Below are 20,293 nucleotides of genomic sequence, written 5' to 3' on the forward strand. Positions count from 1 at the left end.
CTAGTGGCTACAGGACATCCCGCATTTGTCAAAACCCACAGAACTGTACAACACAGACCCTACTGTAATCAATGGCTTCAATCACTAATAGCAATCAATATCGGCTCATCCATTATAACAAATAAATCGCACAAATACAAGATGTTAATAATAGGGGAAACTCTGGACAGGATGGGGAAGGGTAGAAATTTCTGTATTTTCTGCTCAATTTTTCTATAAACCTAAACCTCCTCTAAAAATAATTTATTTAAAAGGAGACAAGCCTACTCTCAGAAATCAGAAATTTCAACCATCTGAAGCGGTTTAACCTGTATTACTAGCTGGTAGTTCCAAAGTCAAGCCCCTAAAACAATCTGATTATCTTACCAAGAAAACAAAACTGCACATTCTGACAATGATTACACACTTATGATTTGTTAAAAACAAATACACAATTTGCAAAGTGCCCTTGGGGGACTGGGGAAAAAGGAAGAAAAATTCAATTTCTCCATTTGGAGAATTTCTGATATTCTTGCAAGCAGTGGGGACAACCAATCAATAGGCTGAGCCCTCAATCTTCAGGTTCGCCCCCATGAAACTTACTCCTGCAAATAGGCTAAGCCTACTTACAATATGCCTAGGAGTCCCCCCCAGAGAACGTCTTCTATTGCTCAGATGTGGCCTCTCTCTCTAAGCAAACTCAACAGGTGAATTCGCTGCCCTCCCCACTACATGGGATATGACTCCAGGGGTGTAAATCTCCCTGGCAATGTCGGAAAGGAATCCCGGGATGAGCCAGGACCCAGCATCAAGGGATTGAGAAAATCTTCTTCACCAAAAGGAGGAAGAGAGAAATAAGACAAAATGAAGTTTCAGTGGCTGAGAGATTTCCTACAGGGTTGAGAAGTTTTCCTGGAGGTTATTCTTATGTGTTATATAGATAGCCCCTCTTAGTTTATGGTGTATTGGTGAGGCTGGAGGGAAGTACCTGAAACTGCTGAGCTGTGTTCCAGTAGCCTTGATTCTTGAAGACAAATTTATAAAGGTATAATGTTTACAGTGTGACTGTGGGATTGTGAAAGCCTATGTCTGAGGCTCCTTATATCCAGGGTTTGGACAGATGAATAATAAATAAATAAATAAATAAATAAATAAGGGGGATAAGGGGTAGAATAAAGTGGGTAGATGGAAATACACAGTGATCAATGAGAGGAAGGGTTAAGGAGTATGGGATATATGGGTTTTTTCTTCACTTTATTTCTTTTTCTGGAGTGATACAAATGTTCTAAAGACGATCATGGTGATAAATACACAACTATATGTTGATATTGTGTGATATTGTGCACCACTGATCGTATACCATGTATGGACTGTATTGTGTGTGAAGATTTGTCAATAAAAATATTTTTTTAAAAATACACAAAGGTCACCTTTAAAAGGTTTGTCTCCACCACCTCTGAACCTCCTCCGATCACAAGTTCGCCTCTCCCTTCCCCCACCACAGCCTGCACAAAGTTTTAAAAATAATCATCTTCAAGAAGCAGGGGCACCAGCTGCTCTCCGAGGCGTGGGGGCCGGATGGGCAGGGAAGTAAGACCTCGGTTCCCCAAGCCCCCTGCAGCTGACCCCCAACGTACCCACCCACGGAACCCCACTTAAACCTGTGTCCTTCCAGGTCAGTCCTGGCACCCCCTCTCACGGTACTTTTAAGAAGGAATCATAAGGGAAAGAAAGACCCAGAAGTCACGTCTATGTGCTTCAGGCTGAGCGCAGGGACATGCTCCCGAGGCCGCCCGAGGCAGAATCAAAGGCGCCCTGGGGTCACAACCCCCTCCGTGCCCCCCCGCCCGTGGAGAATGCAGCTGCCAGCTATAGATTGGGCCTTACAAGGGGCTCGGCTCAGTTTTCGCGCGGCTCCAAATTTGCCAGCAGGGGAGAAGCCAGAGTTCCTGCTGCAAACACAATGGCTGTTCCGGCCCTGAGGCCATCAGCTGCCCGCCTATGGGGTGGCCCTGACCTGGTACCCCCTACACTGGGCAATAAATGGTGGCAGGCGGGTTACAACCCCAGCGATCCGTCCTAGCTCCCCAGTCCCACGGTGCTCAGGCACGCCTGCACACATGCTACAGCTCACGGGTGTACTTCCTGCCCTGTGCAACACACCTGCACACATACACTGACACACACACATTGACACATACACACACACACCCTCGGCCCTGGAGGCCGGGCGCCAGATGGATATGAACTCGCTTGGAACAATACACTTGCATATTTTCCACTCTCTCCTGTTTGAAGATTTTGGGGAACTTCCCATTACACATTAAAATTTTCCATGCCCAGGGAAGAGGGCTGAACTGAACTGAAAAGGCAACTCTCTCGGCTGTCCCTCAGGGGTTAAGGCTCAAAAGAGAAAGGGTGGGTGCACAATCATCCCGGAAGACACCTGGGTGCCCCAGGACCACCCCCCCCTCCCCGGCCACCCGAGAGCAGGAGCACGTCCCTGCCCAGGCCGCCGTCATCTCAGGGAGGGATCAGGGAGATGCGTCTTGGGCAAACACAAGCAACCACAGGCCATGGAACTGCTGGGGTCAGTGGGGTGGGGACAGGGCGGGACCCCGATGTCGCAGGGCGTTACCATGAGGGGGATGGGTGCTGTTCTCAGGAGCTGAGGTGAGAAAACTGGATTCAGTTTGGAGGGAACTCCACAGCCCAGGTCGACATGGAGATACCGGCGTCGAGAGCTTGAAAATGGAGGCAGGCCCACCACCTTGACAGAGGGGCCCCGAAAAAGACCTGCCCCGACTCTCTCGTCAGAATCGTGCACCTGGCGGACAGCAAGGCTTCCGGGCCTAAGAGGAATGTGACTTTAGCACAGGTCACAGCCTAAAGTCTAGAAATGCAGCAGAACTTCCAAACGCCTGGGCCAGCAAGCAGCTGCCCCCGCCATGCCTGTCTGGACCCAGCAGGGCAGACGGGGTGACATGTGCGGTTAAAAGCCCCCACATGCAGGCCTGGGCCCAGCCACGGTGGGACCAGAGGCAGATGCTGCCACAGGAGGGGTTTCATGTGCCCCCCAACATGAGGCCGGAACCTCTGTCCCTCACCAGGCCCGTCAAGACAATGTTGGCACCATTGGTGGCTCTGGCCAATCCTTGACCTCTGACCCCTGACCCTTCACAGCCCCCAGCATCCCTTATTATTCCTGGATAACTTTGCTTGCCGCCAACAAGCTAAATCCTTTCCTGGGATTCCTAATCAAGGCCCCTCCCCTCGGGGGACCCCACGCAACGGCGGCTCTCACCCCGTGCCGGGGCCTCGCTTAGGCTGGCAGCACCGGTGACAGTCTCAAAATGGCAGAGCGTCACAGAGGACGCCGGAATCCCTTACTCAGGCCACCTCCTCTCCCAGGAAACCCGGAGGCCGGGAGCTACAAAGTCAAAGGGCAGAGACGGACTCAGCACGTCTGACGCCGCAAAGCCGAGGAATTCCTTCTCGGTACCATCCTCGAAGCCAGACTTATCCGGAGCACCTGCAGCATCGCCCACGCTGTCTCTTCCACCGGGGAACATTCTGGCACTCCGAGGGTGCGCTCTGCCTCTGGTGATGACCCCCGGACAAAGACCACCTGTTCCCTGCAGTCTCGGTGGCCGCAGAGGGGTGGGGGTCCCAGGGGCTGTCACCACTCACAGGGAGGGCCGCTAACGTTGAAGGAAGGAGGTTCCGAGACACCACGACGCGGAGGGACCTCGGAGACACGTGCAGAGAAAAAGGAGCCCAATACAGACAGCAACCTGGTGTGACTTCCACTCACGTGAAACATCCCGAGTAGGTACATCACAGAGGCAGAGGGGAGACAAGGGGCTGCCAGGGTCCAGGGGGAAGCGGGGCGGGCAGAATGGAGGAAACTGCTAATAGGGGTGTGATGAGAATGTCCTTGAACTTGACAGAGCGGATGGTTGTAAGATACTGTGAATGTATTAAATATTACAGAATCTTTCATTTCAAAAGTGTCAATTTTGCCCTATGTGAATTTCACCTCAATTTAAAAAAGACAGAAACCAAACCAAATTGTCTCTATCTTAAAATAGCTATAAATGCATTAGAATTCCAATAAAAATATTCCTGGACCAGCATGAGCACCAAATGGCTGTGAACCTAGGATGTGGCTGTTGGGGGAGGTGGCTGGAAGAGCACAGGTGGCCAAAGCTAAGGGCGGAGAACACACGCACCGCAGGATACAGCCAGACGGGGCAGCCAGGCCCCAGCATGTCGTGGCCTCTTGGAATCTGGCCCAAGGCCCCAGAATCAGCTGAAGCCCCAGCCACAAGCCAGGGCTCCCTCCTGGAAAGGCCCTTGAGGTCCTGTCCTGTGGCCTCGGGGACTCACATCCCAGACCCCATTAACACCAGGAGACACTGGGTCAAACAGGTACCACCTCCAACACTGACCCTCCTCTCACCGGACCACTAAAGCAGCTACATGTTCATTTTTTTTGGGGGGGGGAGGAGTTCATAGATAAATATAAAAAAGATCTTATCCATGTGCCAGACATAAAATTTGTATTAAAACATTTACCCTTTTGCCATCTACAATGCAGAGATATGAGATGAGGGCACAGGAAAGCACCAGAAGGATCCAGTGGACTCCAATGAACGAGGACAGGACAAAACTGCCCAAGTTCTGATGTAAAACCCTCCCCTGAAAGCATGCAGCACAGGCGCTTTCTTCGCGATCCAGCACCTGAGTGGCCACAACCATTCCAAATGGATATTTCTTTGCATCTGCGAAGCACATGGCAAGAAAAAAGGCTCCCCAAATCAAAGCTAGACCCCCTAGCTGGGTTTGTTTCCCAACCCTTAACCTGCAGAATGTGACAACACTGTGATCAGGGGTCCTGGGAGAGGACCCTCCCACCCCATTTCAGGTGGTAAAACTGAGGCCCAGAGGGGACTAGCCCTGCTCAGTATCAGAAGACCAGCTCGAGGCACAAAGAGCTGCAAACCCAGACCACCCTGTGGGAAATCACAGGTGCTCCAAGCCCCGGGGTCCTTGCTGACTGGCCCTTGCCCTGTACCCAGCCCCTAATTCCACCAGGGACAGCTGCTGGTACCACGGCCTGAGGTGTAAGGTCCCATGGTGCAGCTGCACAGGAGAGAAATAACTTCACACCAAGGATGAAAACAATCAACTCACTGATAAAAGTTTACAGCCCTGAAAAGAGTTCTTATCTCCCAATGCTAACATAGCACATGGTTTTATTTGAATTAATTGCTGTTAGTTTACCTTAACCAAGCATCATTTAGATTAGATATTTAAAAATCCAAAAAATGTAATAAAGAGAGAGAGAAAGAGACCTGGCAGTGAAAACAGTCTATTAAAAAAAATGGAACAGAGTTCTCGCTTGCTGAGCTGGAGACCCGGGTTCGATTCCTGGTGCCTGCCCATGGGGGAAAAAAAAAAAAAAAGGGAGGATTCTTTCTGGATGGAGGAAGGGAAGGCAGGAAGGATGTCCCACTTGTCCAGGCATGTGACAGAGCTGGCATGGAAGGGAGAAGGTGAAGCGCGTCATTCGTTCACTCAGTCACTCTCTGATTCAGGCAGCACCCTTGCTGCACCCTCAGAGTCTGCTCTGGTGTCAGCCCACAGGGCCCAGGGGGCAGCCACACAGTGCCCCCACCCCCCAGGCGAAGCCAGCGTCTCACATGGAAGCCAGGCCCAGGCCTCGGGTACGGCCCTGCTGGCACTCAGCCACGCCAACCGCACCAGCCAGACCCACCCTTCTGGAGGAACCGCTGTGACCCCTTCCAATTTAGCCGTCCTTCCAGAAAGAAAACGTGCAGCCAAATCTCACCAATGTGGGTCCACCAGACTTCCCAGTTTGTGGGAATTAGGGCAAGTTTTAACTTTGTCTAAGCTCCATTATTACTAAGTTAAAGATTCATCAAAAAGACGAATGGCAGGGTGCAAGGGGAGGTCAGCAGTAGAATACTCAGCTGTATGAAGGAGACCCAGGTTCGATTTCTGGCCCGAACACTTCCCAAAAAAATTTTTAAAATCAACAAATGATGCTACAATAATAGGAAAGTCACATGGAAAAAGAATGAAACGTGGCCCCCACCATACCGCATGAAAAAAAAAAAAAGAATGGTAAACAAAATGTGATCTAACCACACAATGAAATCCTATTTGGTCACAAAAAGGAATGAAGACTTGACACACGCAGCAACACAGAAGAACCCTGAAGACCTCACATTGAGTGAAATAAGCTAGACATAAAGACAGACAGATGATGGGTGGATGGAAGATGATGGGTGGATGGACAAGTGCAGCAAAATGTTGATAGCTGTTAAATCCAGGTATCTGGGTGGGGCATATGTGGAGTTCCATGTATTGTTTCTGTATTATTTTTGCAACTCTTCTGTAAGTTTGAAATTATTTCAAAATAAAAAGCTTTTTAAAAGCTTTCTCTAGCCCCACCCTCAGACCCTTGCCCCCCACCCCCAAACCCACGCATCTGCACAACTACGTCCTCCCTGGTTGCTGGGCGCCCTCGTTCACTAGCACCAGCGTAGCATCCCCAACCTGTGCCTATACCTGCCCTGGCACACATCATTCCACTGTTGTGCCCACCCGGTGCCCCACATTCTGCTCCACAACCATCCTGCAAATACAAAGCTCTTGACTACTGAAGGAAATTAACTTTCAAAGTAAACCAACTGTGGTAGTTAGGTTCAGGTGTCAACTTGGCCAGGTGAAGGTGGTTAGTTCTATTGCTGTGGACATGAGCCAATGGTACATGAACCTCATCTGTTGCTGATTACATCTGCAGTCGGCTAGGAGGCGTGCCTGCTGCAGTGAATGATGTTTAACTGGCTGGTGATTAAATGAGAGAGCTCAACCTAGCACAGCCCAAGCAGCTCAGCATACCTCATCTCAGTACTCACAGCTCAGCCCAGGCCTTTGGAGATACAGAAAGGAATCACCCCGGGGAAAGCTGTTGGAACCTGGAGGCCTGGAGAGAAGGCCAGCAGAGAGCACCCTGTGCCGTCCCACGTAACAAAGAACCGCAATTGAAAGTTAGCTGCCTTTCCTCTGAAGAGCTAACGAAACAAATCCCCTTTTATTAAAAGCCAATCCATCTCTGGTGTGTTGCATTCCAGCAGCTAGCAAACTAGAACACCAATCAAGATATTTACATGCCAGGAAGACGGCACAAGATCACTAAGCATATCATGATGCAGACAGATAGACCCTATCTAATGACCAAATTAAACACCAGAGGAAACACACACACTGGAACAACTAATCAAAGATGTTCATATAACTCTATTAAATAAAATAAATGGGATGGCTAATGACATAAAGGAGATCAAGAAGACACTAGAAGAGCATAAAGAGGGATTTTAAAGAATAGAAAAATAGCAAATATCACAGAGATTAAAGATGCTGTAGACCAAATAAAAAGCATACTAGAGACACATAACAGCAGACTTGAAGAGGCTGAAGAAAGAATGGGTGAACTAGAGGACAGGACAACTGATTTTGAACACTCAAAATAGCCAATGGCAAAAAAGATGGAAAAATTTGAATTGGATCTCAGGGAAATGAACAAAACAAAGCCACAAATTTACGAATCACTGATATCCCAGGAGGAGAAGAGAAAAGGGCTAGAAGAGTAGTTGATATAATGGGGGAAAACTTCCCAACCCTTATAAAGGACGTAAATATACAATCAGAGAAGCTCAACAAACTCCAAATAGAATAAATCCAAATAGGCCTTCCCCAAAACATATACTAATAAATCTGTCAAATGCTGAAAAGCAGCAGAAAATTCTGAAAGAATATGAGAAAAACAATCTACTATATACAAGGATAATCACATAAGACTGAGTTCAGACTACTTAACTGTCACCATGGAGGTGAGAAGGCAATGATATGATGTATTTAACATCCTGAAAGAGAAAGACTTCCAGCCTAGAATTCTGTACCCAGCCAAATTGTCCTTCAAAACTGAGGGAGAGATTAAAATTTTTCAGACAAACAAATCCTGAAAGAATCTGTCAACAAGAGACCGGCCCTACAAGAAATACTAAAGGGAGTTCTGCCAGTTGAAAAAAAAAAAAACAAAGCCAAGAGAGGGAAGTCTGGAGGAGGGCACAGAATTGAAGAGTATCACTAAGGGTAATTTAAAGGATAAAGAGAAACAGGGAAAAGAATGTAGAGATCTGACAAATAAAATCCAAAAGATAAGATGGTGGATTCAAGAAATGCCTTTCAGTAATAACTCTGAATGTTAACAGACTGAACTTACCAATTAAAAGATACAGATTGGCAGAATGGATTAAGAAAGATAATCCTGATATATGCTGTTTATAAGAGACTCATTTTAGACACAAGGATACAAATAGATTGAAAGTGAAAGGATGGAAAAGATGTTTCACACAAGTTGTAACCAAAAGAAAGCAGGAGTAGCTATACTAATATTGGACAAAACAGACTTTAAATGTAAAGACATCATGAGAGACAAAGGACACTATATACTAATTAAAGGGTCAATTCACCAAGAAGATATAACAATCATAAATGTTTATGCTTCCAATTAAGGCACTCCAAAGTACATGAGACAGACATTGGCAAAACCGAAGGAAGTGATAGATATTTCAACAATAGTAGGAGACTTCAATGCACCACTCTCCTCTATAGATAGAAGAGCCAGACAGAAGATCAACAAGGAAACAGAGAAGTTAAATAACTTGATAAATGAATTAGACCTAACAGATATATATAGGTCATTGCACCCCAAACACCAGGATATACATTCTTCTCTAGTGCTCATGGACTATTCTTCAGGATAGATCATATGCTGGGGCACAAAACAGGCCTTTATAAATTTAAACACACTGAAATTATTCAAAGCACTGTCTCTGATTACAGTGTAATGAAGCTGGATCTCAATAACCACCAAAGAACCAGAACTTTCACAAATACATGGAGATTAAATAACACACTCTTAAAGAACTAGTGGATCAAAAAAGAAATTGCTAGAGAAATCACTAGCTATCTGGAGATGAATGAAAACAATACAGCGGGGATGCAGCAAAGGCTGTGCTGAGAGGGAAATTTATTGCCCTAAATGCCTATATTAAAAAACAAGGAAGAGCAAAAATTGAGGGCTTAACAGCTCACCTGGAGGAACTGGAGAAAGAACAGCAAATTAATCCCAAAGCAAACAGAAGAAGAGAAATAACAGAGATTAAAGCAGAGTTAAAGGAATGGGAGAACAAAAGAACAACAGAACCAAGAAAACCAAAAGTTGGTTCTTTGAGAAAATAAAATTGATGGGCCACTAGCAAGGCTGACAAAGCAGACTGGACTCCTTGTATTTACTGCCACTTGGTTGCTCGCCTTCTCCCAGGCCTGGGGGACAGTTGGGGAAATGACAAAAGCCACCTGTCTCCTCCATGGCTGGCCCACCACATGGCTCCATTCAGGCCAGCAGCCCCGGCAGGGAGGCTGGTCTTGGGGAAGCCAGAAAGGCCCACCTGGGACCCCTCTTTCTGGCTGCAAATTCCTGGTCCACCCTATGGCCCCTGAACCGAGAGCCACACCCACGTATCTACAACTGCATGGGAGTGGGGGATGTCAGGAACCATCCAAACACTCCAACGTGCAAACCTGCCCCTCAACTCCACCAGGAACGTCCATGTGGGAGCGTGGCAGAGCGACCGGGACGGAGATGGCAGGGGCTGGCCTGGCAGCACTAAGCTCTGGTCTCACGCCTGTGACCCGGGAGCTACAGGCATCTCTGACCTCAGGTCGTTGAGGACCTACAATGGACCTGCCAGCTGTGGCCTGCCCTACAGACCTTGGACTCCTACATTCCCATGGCTACATGAGACACTCTTATAAGTTTTATACTTACAGGTATCTCCTGCTGATTGTGTTTCTCCAGAGACCCCTAGCTGATACACTCCCCATGGCCTTGCTAATCCCTGGCATGCCCAATAGCCTTCTCAACCAGCTCAAAGCACCCCAGCCACCCCGGGTCCAGAAGTGGCCTCACAGACCTCCTCCCAAAGTTGACCCCCTTCCAAGGGCCACCCCCCCAAGCTCCGTGAACACACTTCCCTCACTAGGACTGAGTTCCCAGGAGCCAGGTGCCTGGGCTCCCATCCCAGCTCTGCCCCCACCCCCACCCAGTGGGTGGCCTGGGTGACCCACAGGCACTACTGAATCTCTTGGGCCTGGGCTGCACATCTCAGATGGGGTCGATGCCTTCACAAGGTGGCCACAGAGACCCCAGAGTGCTTGGACGGGCAGGCCTGGGAGATTCCCACACGGACACTCGACGGATTTGGACCAACCCCACCCACCACCATCTGGCCATGCTCTTCCTCATCCACCCAGGAGCCCTCGTAGGTGGAGCCTGGGCTCACCCTCTCCCCCCACCTTCCAGTCTCACTGCCTGGGTAAAAGACCCCAAGACCCCACACGACCCAAATCCTCCTCAGGACCCCCTTTCTCTTAGCAAAGACCAAAGCCCTTATGGGGCCACCCATATCTGACATGGGCCAGCCTCCACCCCACCCCAAACCACAGGATCCCGATACCCCCATCCTCCTGCCTGGACAGCATGTACACAGGGCAGGGGGACATCCTCAAGCACCCCACCCCCACACACATACTCTGCCTGTCACCTTCTCTCCTTGAACTTGGTTCCATGTGTACCCACCTAAGTCCGCCCAGCCCTGGGAAGGTAGGGCCACACCTATGTGCAGACCTCAGGGCCACATACAGTAGGTGCCACACGCAGTAGGTCTGCCAGCAGTGGGTGCCACACACAGTGGGTGTCACGCACAGTAGGTCTGCTGTGCAGTGGGTACCACGTGCCATGTACAGTGGGTGCCATGCACAGATGTCACACACAGTAGGTGCCACACACAGTAGGCACCATACAGAGTAAGTGCCATGCATACTAGAGCCGCCGCTACGTGTAGTGGGTGCTCAGCAAAGGCAGGGACACGCCTCAGTCTCTGAGTCAGCATCTGAGGTGGCCAGCTCTAGAGCTGCAGAAGCCCTAAAGGGTGAACCAGTTTCCAAAGGCACCTACCTCAGGGTCTTTCTCACCGGAGGGTCCTGCTCCACAACTGCAGTGACTGAGGCTCTCCTGACACCCCTTCAACATGCTTGGTGTCAGAAATAAAACAAAATCCCACTCAGCCAGATGACACCTGGCCCAACGGCCAGACCCGAATTTCCTGGTTTGAAATCTTCTATTTAAAAATCCCCACACACCTGTATTCAACTAGGCAAACACTTCTCACAAATTTATTGAGCTTAAACAACTTTATCCCATCCACCCCGCACCAAAGTAAATGGCAGAAAGGTCACTTGATCTTGTTCCTTTACTTCAGTTTCAGTGCTTTCTGATGTGTCTAAATGACTCATCGGCCAATCATTTTCACCCCACGAATACTATTTTTCCCACATTCACAGATCTGAAACCTGCACAAACACAAGACGGGGGCGTTTTCTACCGGAAGTCACGTTCTGTGCTGCGCAGTTTGGCCTAAGGCCTGAGACCCACAGGTACACACACACTTCAGAGATCAAAAATCTTGATGTTACTAAAAGACCAACATCCAGAAATACTGCTTCCCGTGTGGGGACTGGCCACATCACTCTGAGAAACGCAAACGTAGCTTTAAAAAGGTTCATGACAAAAAGGTCCTTTAGTAGGACAAATACTGTATGGTCCCACTGATGTGAACCGACATTAGAGAATAAACTTGGAATATGTCATTGGTAACAGAGACCATCAGGAGATAGAAATAGGGTAAGATAATGGGTAATTGGAGCTAAGGGATACAGACTGTGCAACAAGATTGGATACAAAAACTCAGAAATGGACAGCACAATACTACCTAATTGTAATGTAATTATGTTAAAACACTGAATGAAGCTGCATCTGAGGTATAGTTTTTTTATTTTTTTTTAATTTTTTTCTCTCTATTATCGTTTTATTTCTTTTTCTGTTGTCTTTCTATTTTTTTCTAAATTGATGCAAATGTACTAAGAAATGATGAATATGCATCTATGTGATGATATTAAGAATTACTGATTGTATATGTAGAATGGAATGATTTCTAAATGTTGTGTTAGTTAATTTTTTAAATAAAAAAACCAATAAATGGAAAAAAAATGCCTAACAAAGAAAAAAAAAAGGTCCTTTAGTGAAAGTTAAAACTTCACTCAAAAACTGTCGCATATAAAATGAACGTCCTGTATGTCCAGATGTGATCCAAATGTGGCCGCAGGGACTAAAATGGATACTTGTAGGTGCATGAACAACAGTTCATTCACCGCAGCCAAAAGGTGGAAGCAACCCAAGTGTCCGCCGAGGAACAGACAAACTAGGTGGGTATCCGTACGACAGGCTAGCCTTCAGCCTTAAAAAGGAATGAGGTTCTGACACCTGCTATGAAACAGCTGACCCGTGAAGACATTACATTGAGAGCTAGCGTATGATCTCACCTGGATGAAATCACTAGAATTAGGGGTCACCTGGGGCCTGGGAGCACGGGAATGGGGAGTTACTGCTTAAAGGGTTTAAACAGAGTTTCTGTTTCGGGTGATGGAAAAGTTTTGGTCATGATGGTGACGATGGGAGCACAACATTGTGAATGAATTAAAGCCACTGAACTGCAGGTTTGAGAGTGGTTAAAATGGGTCGTTTTATGCTATGTACATGTTACCATTAAGAACCAGGCCAGGTGGGAAGGAAGGGCCCTCCTCTCCCACCTCCCCAGCTCCACCTCCCCGAGCTCAGGATAAAGGCACACAGCCATCCCGGACTCGCTCCCGCAAAACTTCATGGACTCTGGGCTCTCCAGAGCTGTAACAACTCCCACGCTTTCGGGTATGACCATAAGGCACTAGGAGCTCATTGAAAAGTGTACGAGTTTCCCCACTGTTTCACAATAAAACCTAAGCATCGGACTCAGGTTAACACCAGGGCTGACCTCTGTTTTGTTCTGTTTGGACACCGCGCTTTCTCCGGCATTTGGAGTGACAGGTTGCATGGTCGGTGGTCTTTTGCTGTTCGGGCTCATTCAACACTAGTCAGAGGGCCTGAGAGAGGCAAGCAGCATCTCCAGGGGCAACTTTAAAGCAGGGCAAGAGCTGGCCCTGGAGGAATTCAGTTCGGCAGCAAATTCCTCAAACAGGGTCCCTGGGTGGGCGAGCTCCAACCCTGACTGAACACCCGCTCCCCCACTGCCTGGCAGGAAGACCGGAGAAAGCAGCAGCAGTATCCTAATACCACTCGCCTTCCAGGTACTGGAGCAATAAATGACACCATAAAAACAGTTCACACGGGAGGCAAGTGGGGCAGCAAAGGGTCCAGAGCCAAGACCTGGGTCACCGAGACAGTTCTGACACAATGGGGAGCCCCCAACCCACCTGACTGTGGTCCAGGATGGGGGCACAGGAGGCAGGCGAGACCAGCTCCCCTGGATGGAACCCATCCTAAACCCCACTTGCCAACCAATCGCAGGTCCATGTTGCTCATACACAGGGTGGACCCATTCCCCACTAAAAGCATCATGCCCGTGAAATTGAAAGCTTACCATTTTGGTTAACCTACCTCTATCGTAAGTCTTAAAACTGGGTAGACTACAAATTAGTAGTCAATAAGAGGGAGGGATAAGGGCTATAGGATGTGAGTTTTTCTTTTAATTTTGCGTTCTGGGTGATGCAAATGTTCTAAAAATGATCATGGTGATGAATGCACAACTACGTGATGATATTGTGAGCCACTGACTGTATGCTTTGCATAGATTATATGGTGTATAAAAATATTTCAATAAAAATAATAAAAGGGAAAAAAAACTATCATTTGGCCGAATCCTCTTCTATAGGCCAAAAATGTCACTCTGTTCTATCAAGCAAAGGGGAAGACAATTGCAGATCTGGTATTGGGGGGTGGGGCTGGAGGAATGCAAGTTGGAATTACAGAAAATGAAAGTGGGAATTTAAGAAAGAGACTTTCGAGAATGCAAGGGGGAATTTTAGAGAATACAAGTGGGAATTGAGAAAAGTGGCTTTAGAAAATGCAAGTGGGAATTTTAGAGAATCCAAGTGGGAATTTAAGAAAGAGACTTTTTATCTGCAACACACGTGACCTTTATTTTCCCACGAGCACTGCTCTCAGCAGCCACCTCCCTGCTTAACAATCCACCACCGAGGACCTATTTCACCTTCCCTACCCATTTCCCCAACCTCACAAAACCTACACTATTCACCTGCACACAGAACAGGCCGCCAAAACCTGTGCTGAATGATTGCGCCACTTCAAAAAGGGACCCAGGTGTTGGATCTTAAAAGCAAACAACTCTACTGGAACCTGTTTGCCACCCAATCCTTATATAAATAGTTACAGCCAACTGGGGGTGGGGCGGGAATCAGAAAATTAACTTTTTAATTCCTCCATTTCCTCCAGGATTTCCTTGAGGATACTGTATCATGGTTCATTGTTTCAACAACTCATCTGAAACACTGACGCAACCCACAGAGCTGGGCCTTTCCTGGGGACAACTTGATCTCTGGACTAAATTACACATACCAACTGCTCACACCCCTAGGTGGACAGACAGGCAGGCCTCCTGTCCTTCAGCACCCCACCCCACCCCACCCCATCCCATCCTTCTCCATCATGTCTCCCCATTCCCACGCCTTCTGTCTGTCCCTCCCTTCCCAGCCCTCAGGCCCTGCACGTTTGGCCGGCTGAGCTGCGGTCCCCTCCGGGTCTGTTCACCTGCAACCAGGAGCCGGGCGGGGACAGTTCCCACACAGCTCCACCATCAACCTGGGCAGGCCTCAAGGAACACCCAGATGTTCTTTGGTGCAGACCTGTGCCGGAGCTGCACCCACCCCCAGCCCCAATCAAACGGGGCCATGCATTTCAAAGAGCTCACCCAAAGGCTAGCACGCAGAAGCCTGATTGTTATTTTCCTGAGGAGACAGAAAAGCAAGACCAAGGGAAGTCCCGGGAGCCCCAGCCACATTAGACGGTGACTCAGGAACCTATCTGGCAATTTCCAACGGTCCCACCCGGGAGCTAATTGGCACATGGGTGAACAGTGACCTTTGATCTAGCCAGACAGCAGTGTCACTGACTGCAGAGCAGCACCCAGCAAAGCAGGCAACCCACAAGCCCCGGGGCCGGCTTTTAACTGAGTGACTCAGGAGCCACAGGCCTGCTGGGAAAAGCACCAGGCAGCCCCGGTTTTGAACTTGAAGGAGTCTGGCCAGCTCCCAGCAGAAATGCTGTGGCAAGCAGCGCGGCACCACCTCGACTCACTGGGCCCCAGGTTAGGGGCATGCCCCCAGCACAGATGCAGCGAGTGTCCCAAAGAGCCCGCCTGGCCCTGGTCCACAACACCACAGGCACACCAGGCGGCCCAGGGCAGGTGGCTGCAGTGCTGGGGCAGCCTCGGGGAGCCGCTCCCCCACCACTAGCCCCGGCCACTCACCAGTCACCGCTACCTCCATGAGTGCCTCGAGCGGCCGGTTGTTGTCCAGGTCCCGGCTGAGCTGCAGCTCGCCCGTGGCGGGGTCGAGCAGCAGCAGCTGGAGCTCGTTGCCCTGCAGGAAGGCATAGGTGAGGCTGTCCGAGAGGTCAGGGTCGTGGGCTGGGATGCGGCCGATGACACCGCTGGGGAAGCTGTTGGACTTATTGGTGACGTAGTTGTTGAAGAGGATCTGGAAGTCGGGCAGCACAGGGGGGTTGTCGTTCTGGTCCAGGAGGCGGATGCGCACGGTGGCCCGGCTCACCAGGGGTGCCGACGTGGCCTGCACCACCAGCACATACTCCCGCCGCACCTCAAAGTCCAGCTCCGCCAGGGCGCGCAGGTCCCCGCTCAGCAGGTCCAGCTGGAAGACCTCCGGCACGTTGCCCTCCACGATCTGATACATGATCTGGGCGTTGGGGCCTTCGTCAGGGTCGTGGGCACGGATCCTGGCCACCACGGACCCCACGGGGCTGTTCTCCTCCACCAGCAGCTCCAGCTCATCCCTCTCGAACACCGGGGGGTTGTCATTAATGTCCAGGACGGCCACCTGGACTTCCACAGAGGCACTGAGGGGCGCCGGGCTGCCCCGGTCCACGGCCAGAGCCCGCAGGCTGTACACGGCCACGTTCTCCCGGTCTAGCCGGCGCTGGGTGCGGATCACGCCGGACGTGGGCTCGATGTAGAAGTCCCCATCGCCGTCATCCCCGCCCTGGAAGGTGTACAGCAGACGGCCATTGGGGCCCGAGTCTCGGTCCGTGGCAGAGACCTGGAGGACGCTGGTGGACGGTGGGGCGTCCTCGAAGACCGAGCCCTGGTAGAAATCCCGCAGGAAGCGGGGAGCATTGTCATTGGCGTCAAGGATGAGGATCTCTAAGGAAGTGGTGTCAGACTTCTGCGGGATGCCGTTGTCCCGGGCCGTGATGGCCAGTGTGTAGGCGGCCTGGTCCTCGTAGTCCAGCTCGGTGGTGGTGTAGACGGTCCCAGTGTCCGGATGGATGCGGAACTGCAGCACAGGGTCCTCCAGCACGTAGGTGATGCGGGCGTTCTCGCCTGTGTCCTCGTCTGTGGCGCTGATGGTGGCAATGGAGGTGCCCACCGGCCGGTCCTCACTGACACTCACCGTGTAGTGGGAGCTCTGGAAGACGGGCCGGTGCGTGTTGGCATCGGTGACGTTGATGAAGACCTGCGCGGTGTGTGACCGGGTGCCATCGGATGCGGTCACCGCCAGCACATACTGCCGCTCCTGCTTGTAGTCCAGCGGCAGTGCCAGCGTGATGAGGCCACCGCCGCTCTGGCTGCTGAGCGCAAAGCGGTTGCGTGTGTTGCCGCCGGTGAGCTGATAGGTGATTACGCTGTTGGCGTCGCGGTCGCGGGCCTGCAGGGTCAGTACACTGCTCCCCACCGCCGCATCCTCGTTCAGACGCAGCTCATACACGGGCCGTGTAAATACCGGGTCGTTGTCATTCACGTCCAGCACTGTGACCGACACACTGGCTGAAGAGCTCATGGGCGGGGTGCCATGGTCCACGGCCTCCACCCCAAAGCTGTAGTGCTCCAACTCCTCGCGGTCCAGCTCGGCGCACACGGTGATCCAACCCGTGCTGTTGTGGATCTGGAAGGGGAAGTCCTGGGCCACAGCGGGAGCTTCCGGCCCTGCGGCAGCCGCAGACGTGTCCACCAGGCGGTAGCGCAGGCGGGCATTCTCCCCCGCATCTGCGTCCACTGCCTGGATGTGCAGCACCGAGTGACCCAGGGGCACGTTCTCCAGCACGGCTGCCTGAAAGGGGCTGCTCACGAAGATGGGCGCGTTGTCGTTCACGTCCAGCACCTGCACGGACACCAGCCCCGAGGAGTTGATGAGCGGGGGCCGGCCCCCATCCTGGGCCTTGAGGCGCAGGGTGTACTCACGGATGGCCTCGAAGTCCAGCGGGTTGATGACGTCCAGGCTCCCGCTGAGCGCGTGCAGGTAGAACTGACCCTTGAGGTTCCCGCTGACAATGCTGTAGTGGATGGCCGCGTTCTGGCCCTGATCGCGGTCCGTGGCCTGCACGCGCAGCACTGGCGTGTTGACGGCCACGTCCTCCGGCACCTGGACCATGTAGCGCTTCTCGCTGAACTGGGGGTAGTTGTCGTTCTCGTCCTCCACCGTGATGTGCACGGTGGCCGTGACGCTGAGCGGGCCCGGATTGCGGCCCTGGTCGTTGGCCTCCACCAGTAGCTGGTACGCGGCCGCCTCCTCCCGGTCCACCGGGGCCCGCGTGCGCACCACGCCCGAGCGCGAGTCGATCTCGAAGACGCCGCCCGCGCCCTGCAGCAGGCGGTAGCGCATGTTGGCGTTGGAGGGCGCGTCGCCATCGGTGGCGCGGATCGTCAGCACTTCGTAGCCTACCTCCAGGTTCTCGCGCACGCGCTCGCGGTACTCGGACTGCTCAAAGACAGGGCTGTGGTCGTTGGTGTCGCTGACCGTGACGGTGAGGTAGGTGGCGGCCGAGCGCCGCGGCGAGCCGTGGTCCACGGCGCTCACCTTAAGCACGTGCGTGTCCTTGGTCTCGCGGTCCAGCTCGCGGGCCGTGCTCACGGCGCCCGTGGCGGAGTCGATGAAGAAGTAGCCATTGGAGCGCTCGTCGAACAGCGCCTCCATCTGGTAGCTCAGGCGCCCCGCCTCGCCCTCGTCCGGGTCGTGTGCGCGCAGCTCTATGACCGCCGTGCCCGCCGGCTCATTCTCGGGCACCGACACCTGGTAGCTGGGCAGCGGGAACTGCGGGCTCGTGCTGTCGCCCGCGCCCCGTCGGGCCCGCCGCGCCGCCCCCGCCACATCCTGGGGACGGTTTGGGGACGGCGACGGGCCAGGCGTCCCCGCAGCCGCCTCGAGCTCCAGCTCCGCGCGGACGGGGCCGGCCACGCGCCGCAGAGAGCAGAGCAGACGCAGGCAGCCAGGCCGGCGCGGGCAGCGACAGGCAGAGAAGGAGGGCAGGACGGCGAACGCCGAGTGCCGCGCGGCCCCAACGCCGGGCGCCGGGAAGCAGAGCGCTGAACCCGGTCCCGACGCCCGGATCACTGACCCAGCGCGCAGCTCCGCGCCGGGGTCCGCCCCGCCCCGAGCCCGGGGGCCGCAACCGTAGCGGTGCCCAAGCGCCCGCAGTCGACGGCTCAGCGCCGTCGGGGCGCCGCGCACTACCGGGCGGACGGGCAGTGGCAGCGGGTGTCCCCCGAGGCGCGCGCAGCCCCGGGTCCCCGCGGCCGGCCCGCGCCGCCGCCCGGCCGGGTTCATGACCAGCCGCTCCTGCAACGCCCGGGGCGTGCGTGCTGCGTCCAGCGCGGAGCTCCAGCCGGGTCCGAGGGCGAAGGCGCGAACCCCGCCGGGGACGCGCAGCTCCCAGGCGGCCGCTCGGGGCCCCAGCGCGGGCAGGGTGGCGGCGGCGGCCAGGAGCAGCAGCGCGGGCAGCACGGGCGGCGGCGGCGCCATGGTCCGGAGCCCGCGCGCGGCGCCCGAGCACAATCCATACACCCGGCGCGTCTCCGCATCCACCCGGCGCAGCCGCGGGGCGCCTCCCGCCCGCCCGCCGCCGGCCCCTTGGAGCAGCCTGCGTCCTGCCGCCCCGGCCTCCTGGGGGCCCCCGCAGGGGGCACCGGGGCCCACGCGCCCAGCCTCCCCCGCAGCTTCCACTTCGAGAGCACTTTGCAAAGTTGGCGAAGTTGATTTCAAGATGGCTCCTCAGCGCGTCCCGGGAGGGCGCCGCACATCAACCTGCGGCGGCGAAGGAGGCTCCAGGTGGCTTCGGCTCGGGGCTCGGCCGGGAGGCCGTGGGAAGTAGGGGCGGGCCCAGAGCTGGGCGGGGGCTGCCGTCCCGGGGCGGGCTCGACGCTACGCCGCATAGACCCCGGCGGCCGGCTGCTGCCTGGGCGGTGCGCTCCTCTCCGCCTGGCCCGCGCCCCTGCCGCCCGCGCTCTCCCCGCCCCCGGCCCGCCCTGCCCCGCCCCTGGCCCCTCTGAGTATTGTTCTGCCCCGGGGGGAGCTGCCCCAGAGGTGCGCGCCGGAGGGTCGCCATGGAGACGCGGGGGCGCTACAGGGCGGGGCCAGGGGGCCGGCCCACTTCCCTGTGTCCTCCGCACCCACCCTCCCTCCACAGAGGGCGGGGCCGCGGGAGCCGGGGCCGGGAAAGGCTAGCCTGGGGGGCCCCCGGGCGGCCACTGCCGGCGGGGCTCCCACGACGCACCTCGGGTACTCGGGTGAGGCCAAAAGTTACCTCCCACCCGGGGAGGAGCTGATGCGCCCAGGCCGCCGAGCGGGTTGGACCCCGGGGGCGACCCGTGCGGAGGACAAGTGGCCCGGGGCTGGCGGGGAGGGGTCCCGGGCGCCTGTGCTGGTGACAGACCCGCAGCCGCGACTCGGGGCCATTACACATTGACCTCAACACTCAGGGAGCCTAAGTGGCTTTACCCCGACAAAAATTTCCCTGGGCTTTGAAACCCAGTAGGCATCCAAGCGGATTCGGGCCCCACCGGGTTTAAATGGCAGCTCTTAAACGAAGAGAAAACAGCCTGGACAGACAACTGGGGTTTGGGGTGAGGACGACGGAGGGGCGCTCGTCTCCCCGCTCGCAGCCCGGCCCCAAGCGTCCCAGCTCCTCCAAAGCGGGAGTGAGCGCCTAGAGTTGGCCACTGCCTGGGAGGGTGCGGCCTTAGTTCTCCGCGGACCCCTCCCCACCCCGAGTAGGGTACCGCGGGGGGCCCGGGCT

General features: G+C 53.7%; 1 protein-coding gene across 1 annotated transcript in view; it reads right to left on the reverse strand.

Moving 5' to 3' along the window:
* Positions 1-19,020, reverse strand: part of CELSR1 (cadherin EGF LAG seven-pass G-type receptor 1) — a 168,162-nt gene extending 149,142 nt beyond the window's left edge. Inside the window, exon 1 of the mRNA XM_077169185.1 lies at positions 15,516-19,020. Within this exon, the coding sequence (XP_077025300.1) occupies positions 15,516-19,020 (3,505 nt within the window). The remainder of the gene's footprint in view (positions 1-15,515) is intronic.
* Positions 19,021-20,293: the final 1,273 nt, after the last annotated feature.

The sequence above is a fragment of the Tamandua tetradactyla genome, chromosome 7, assembly GCF_023851605.1.
Source record: "Tamandua tetradactyla isolate mTamTet1 chromosome 7, mTamTet1.pri, whole genome shotgun sequence".
Classification (NCBI taxonomy): domain Eukaryota; kingdom Metazoa; phylum Chordata; class Mammalia; order Pilosa; family Myrmecophagidae; genus Tamandua; species Tamandua tetradactyla.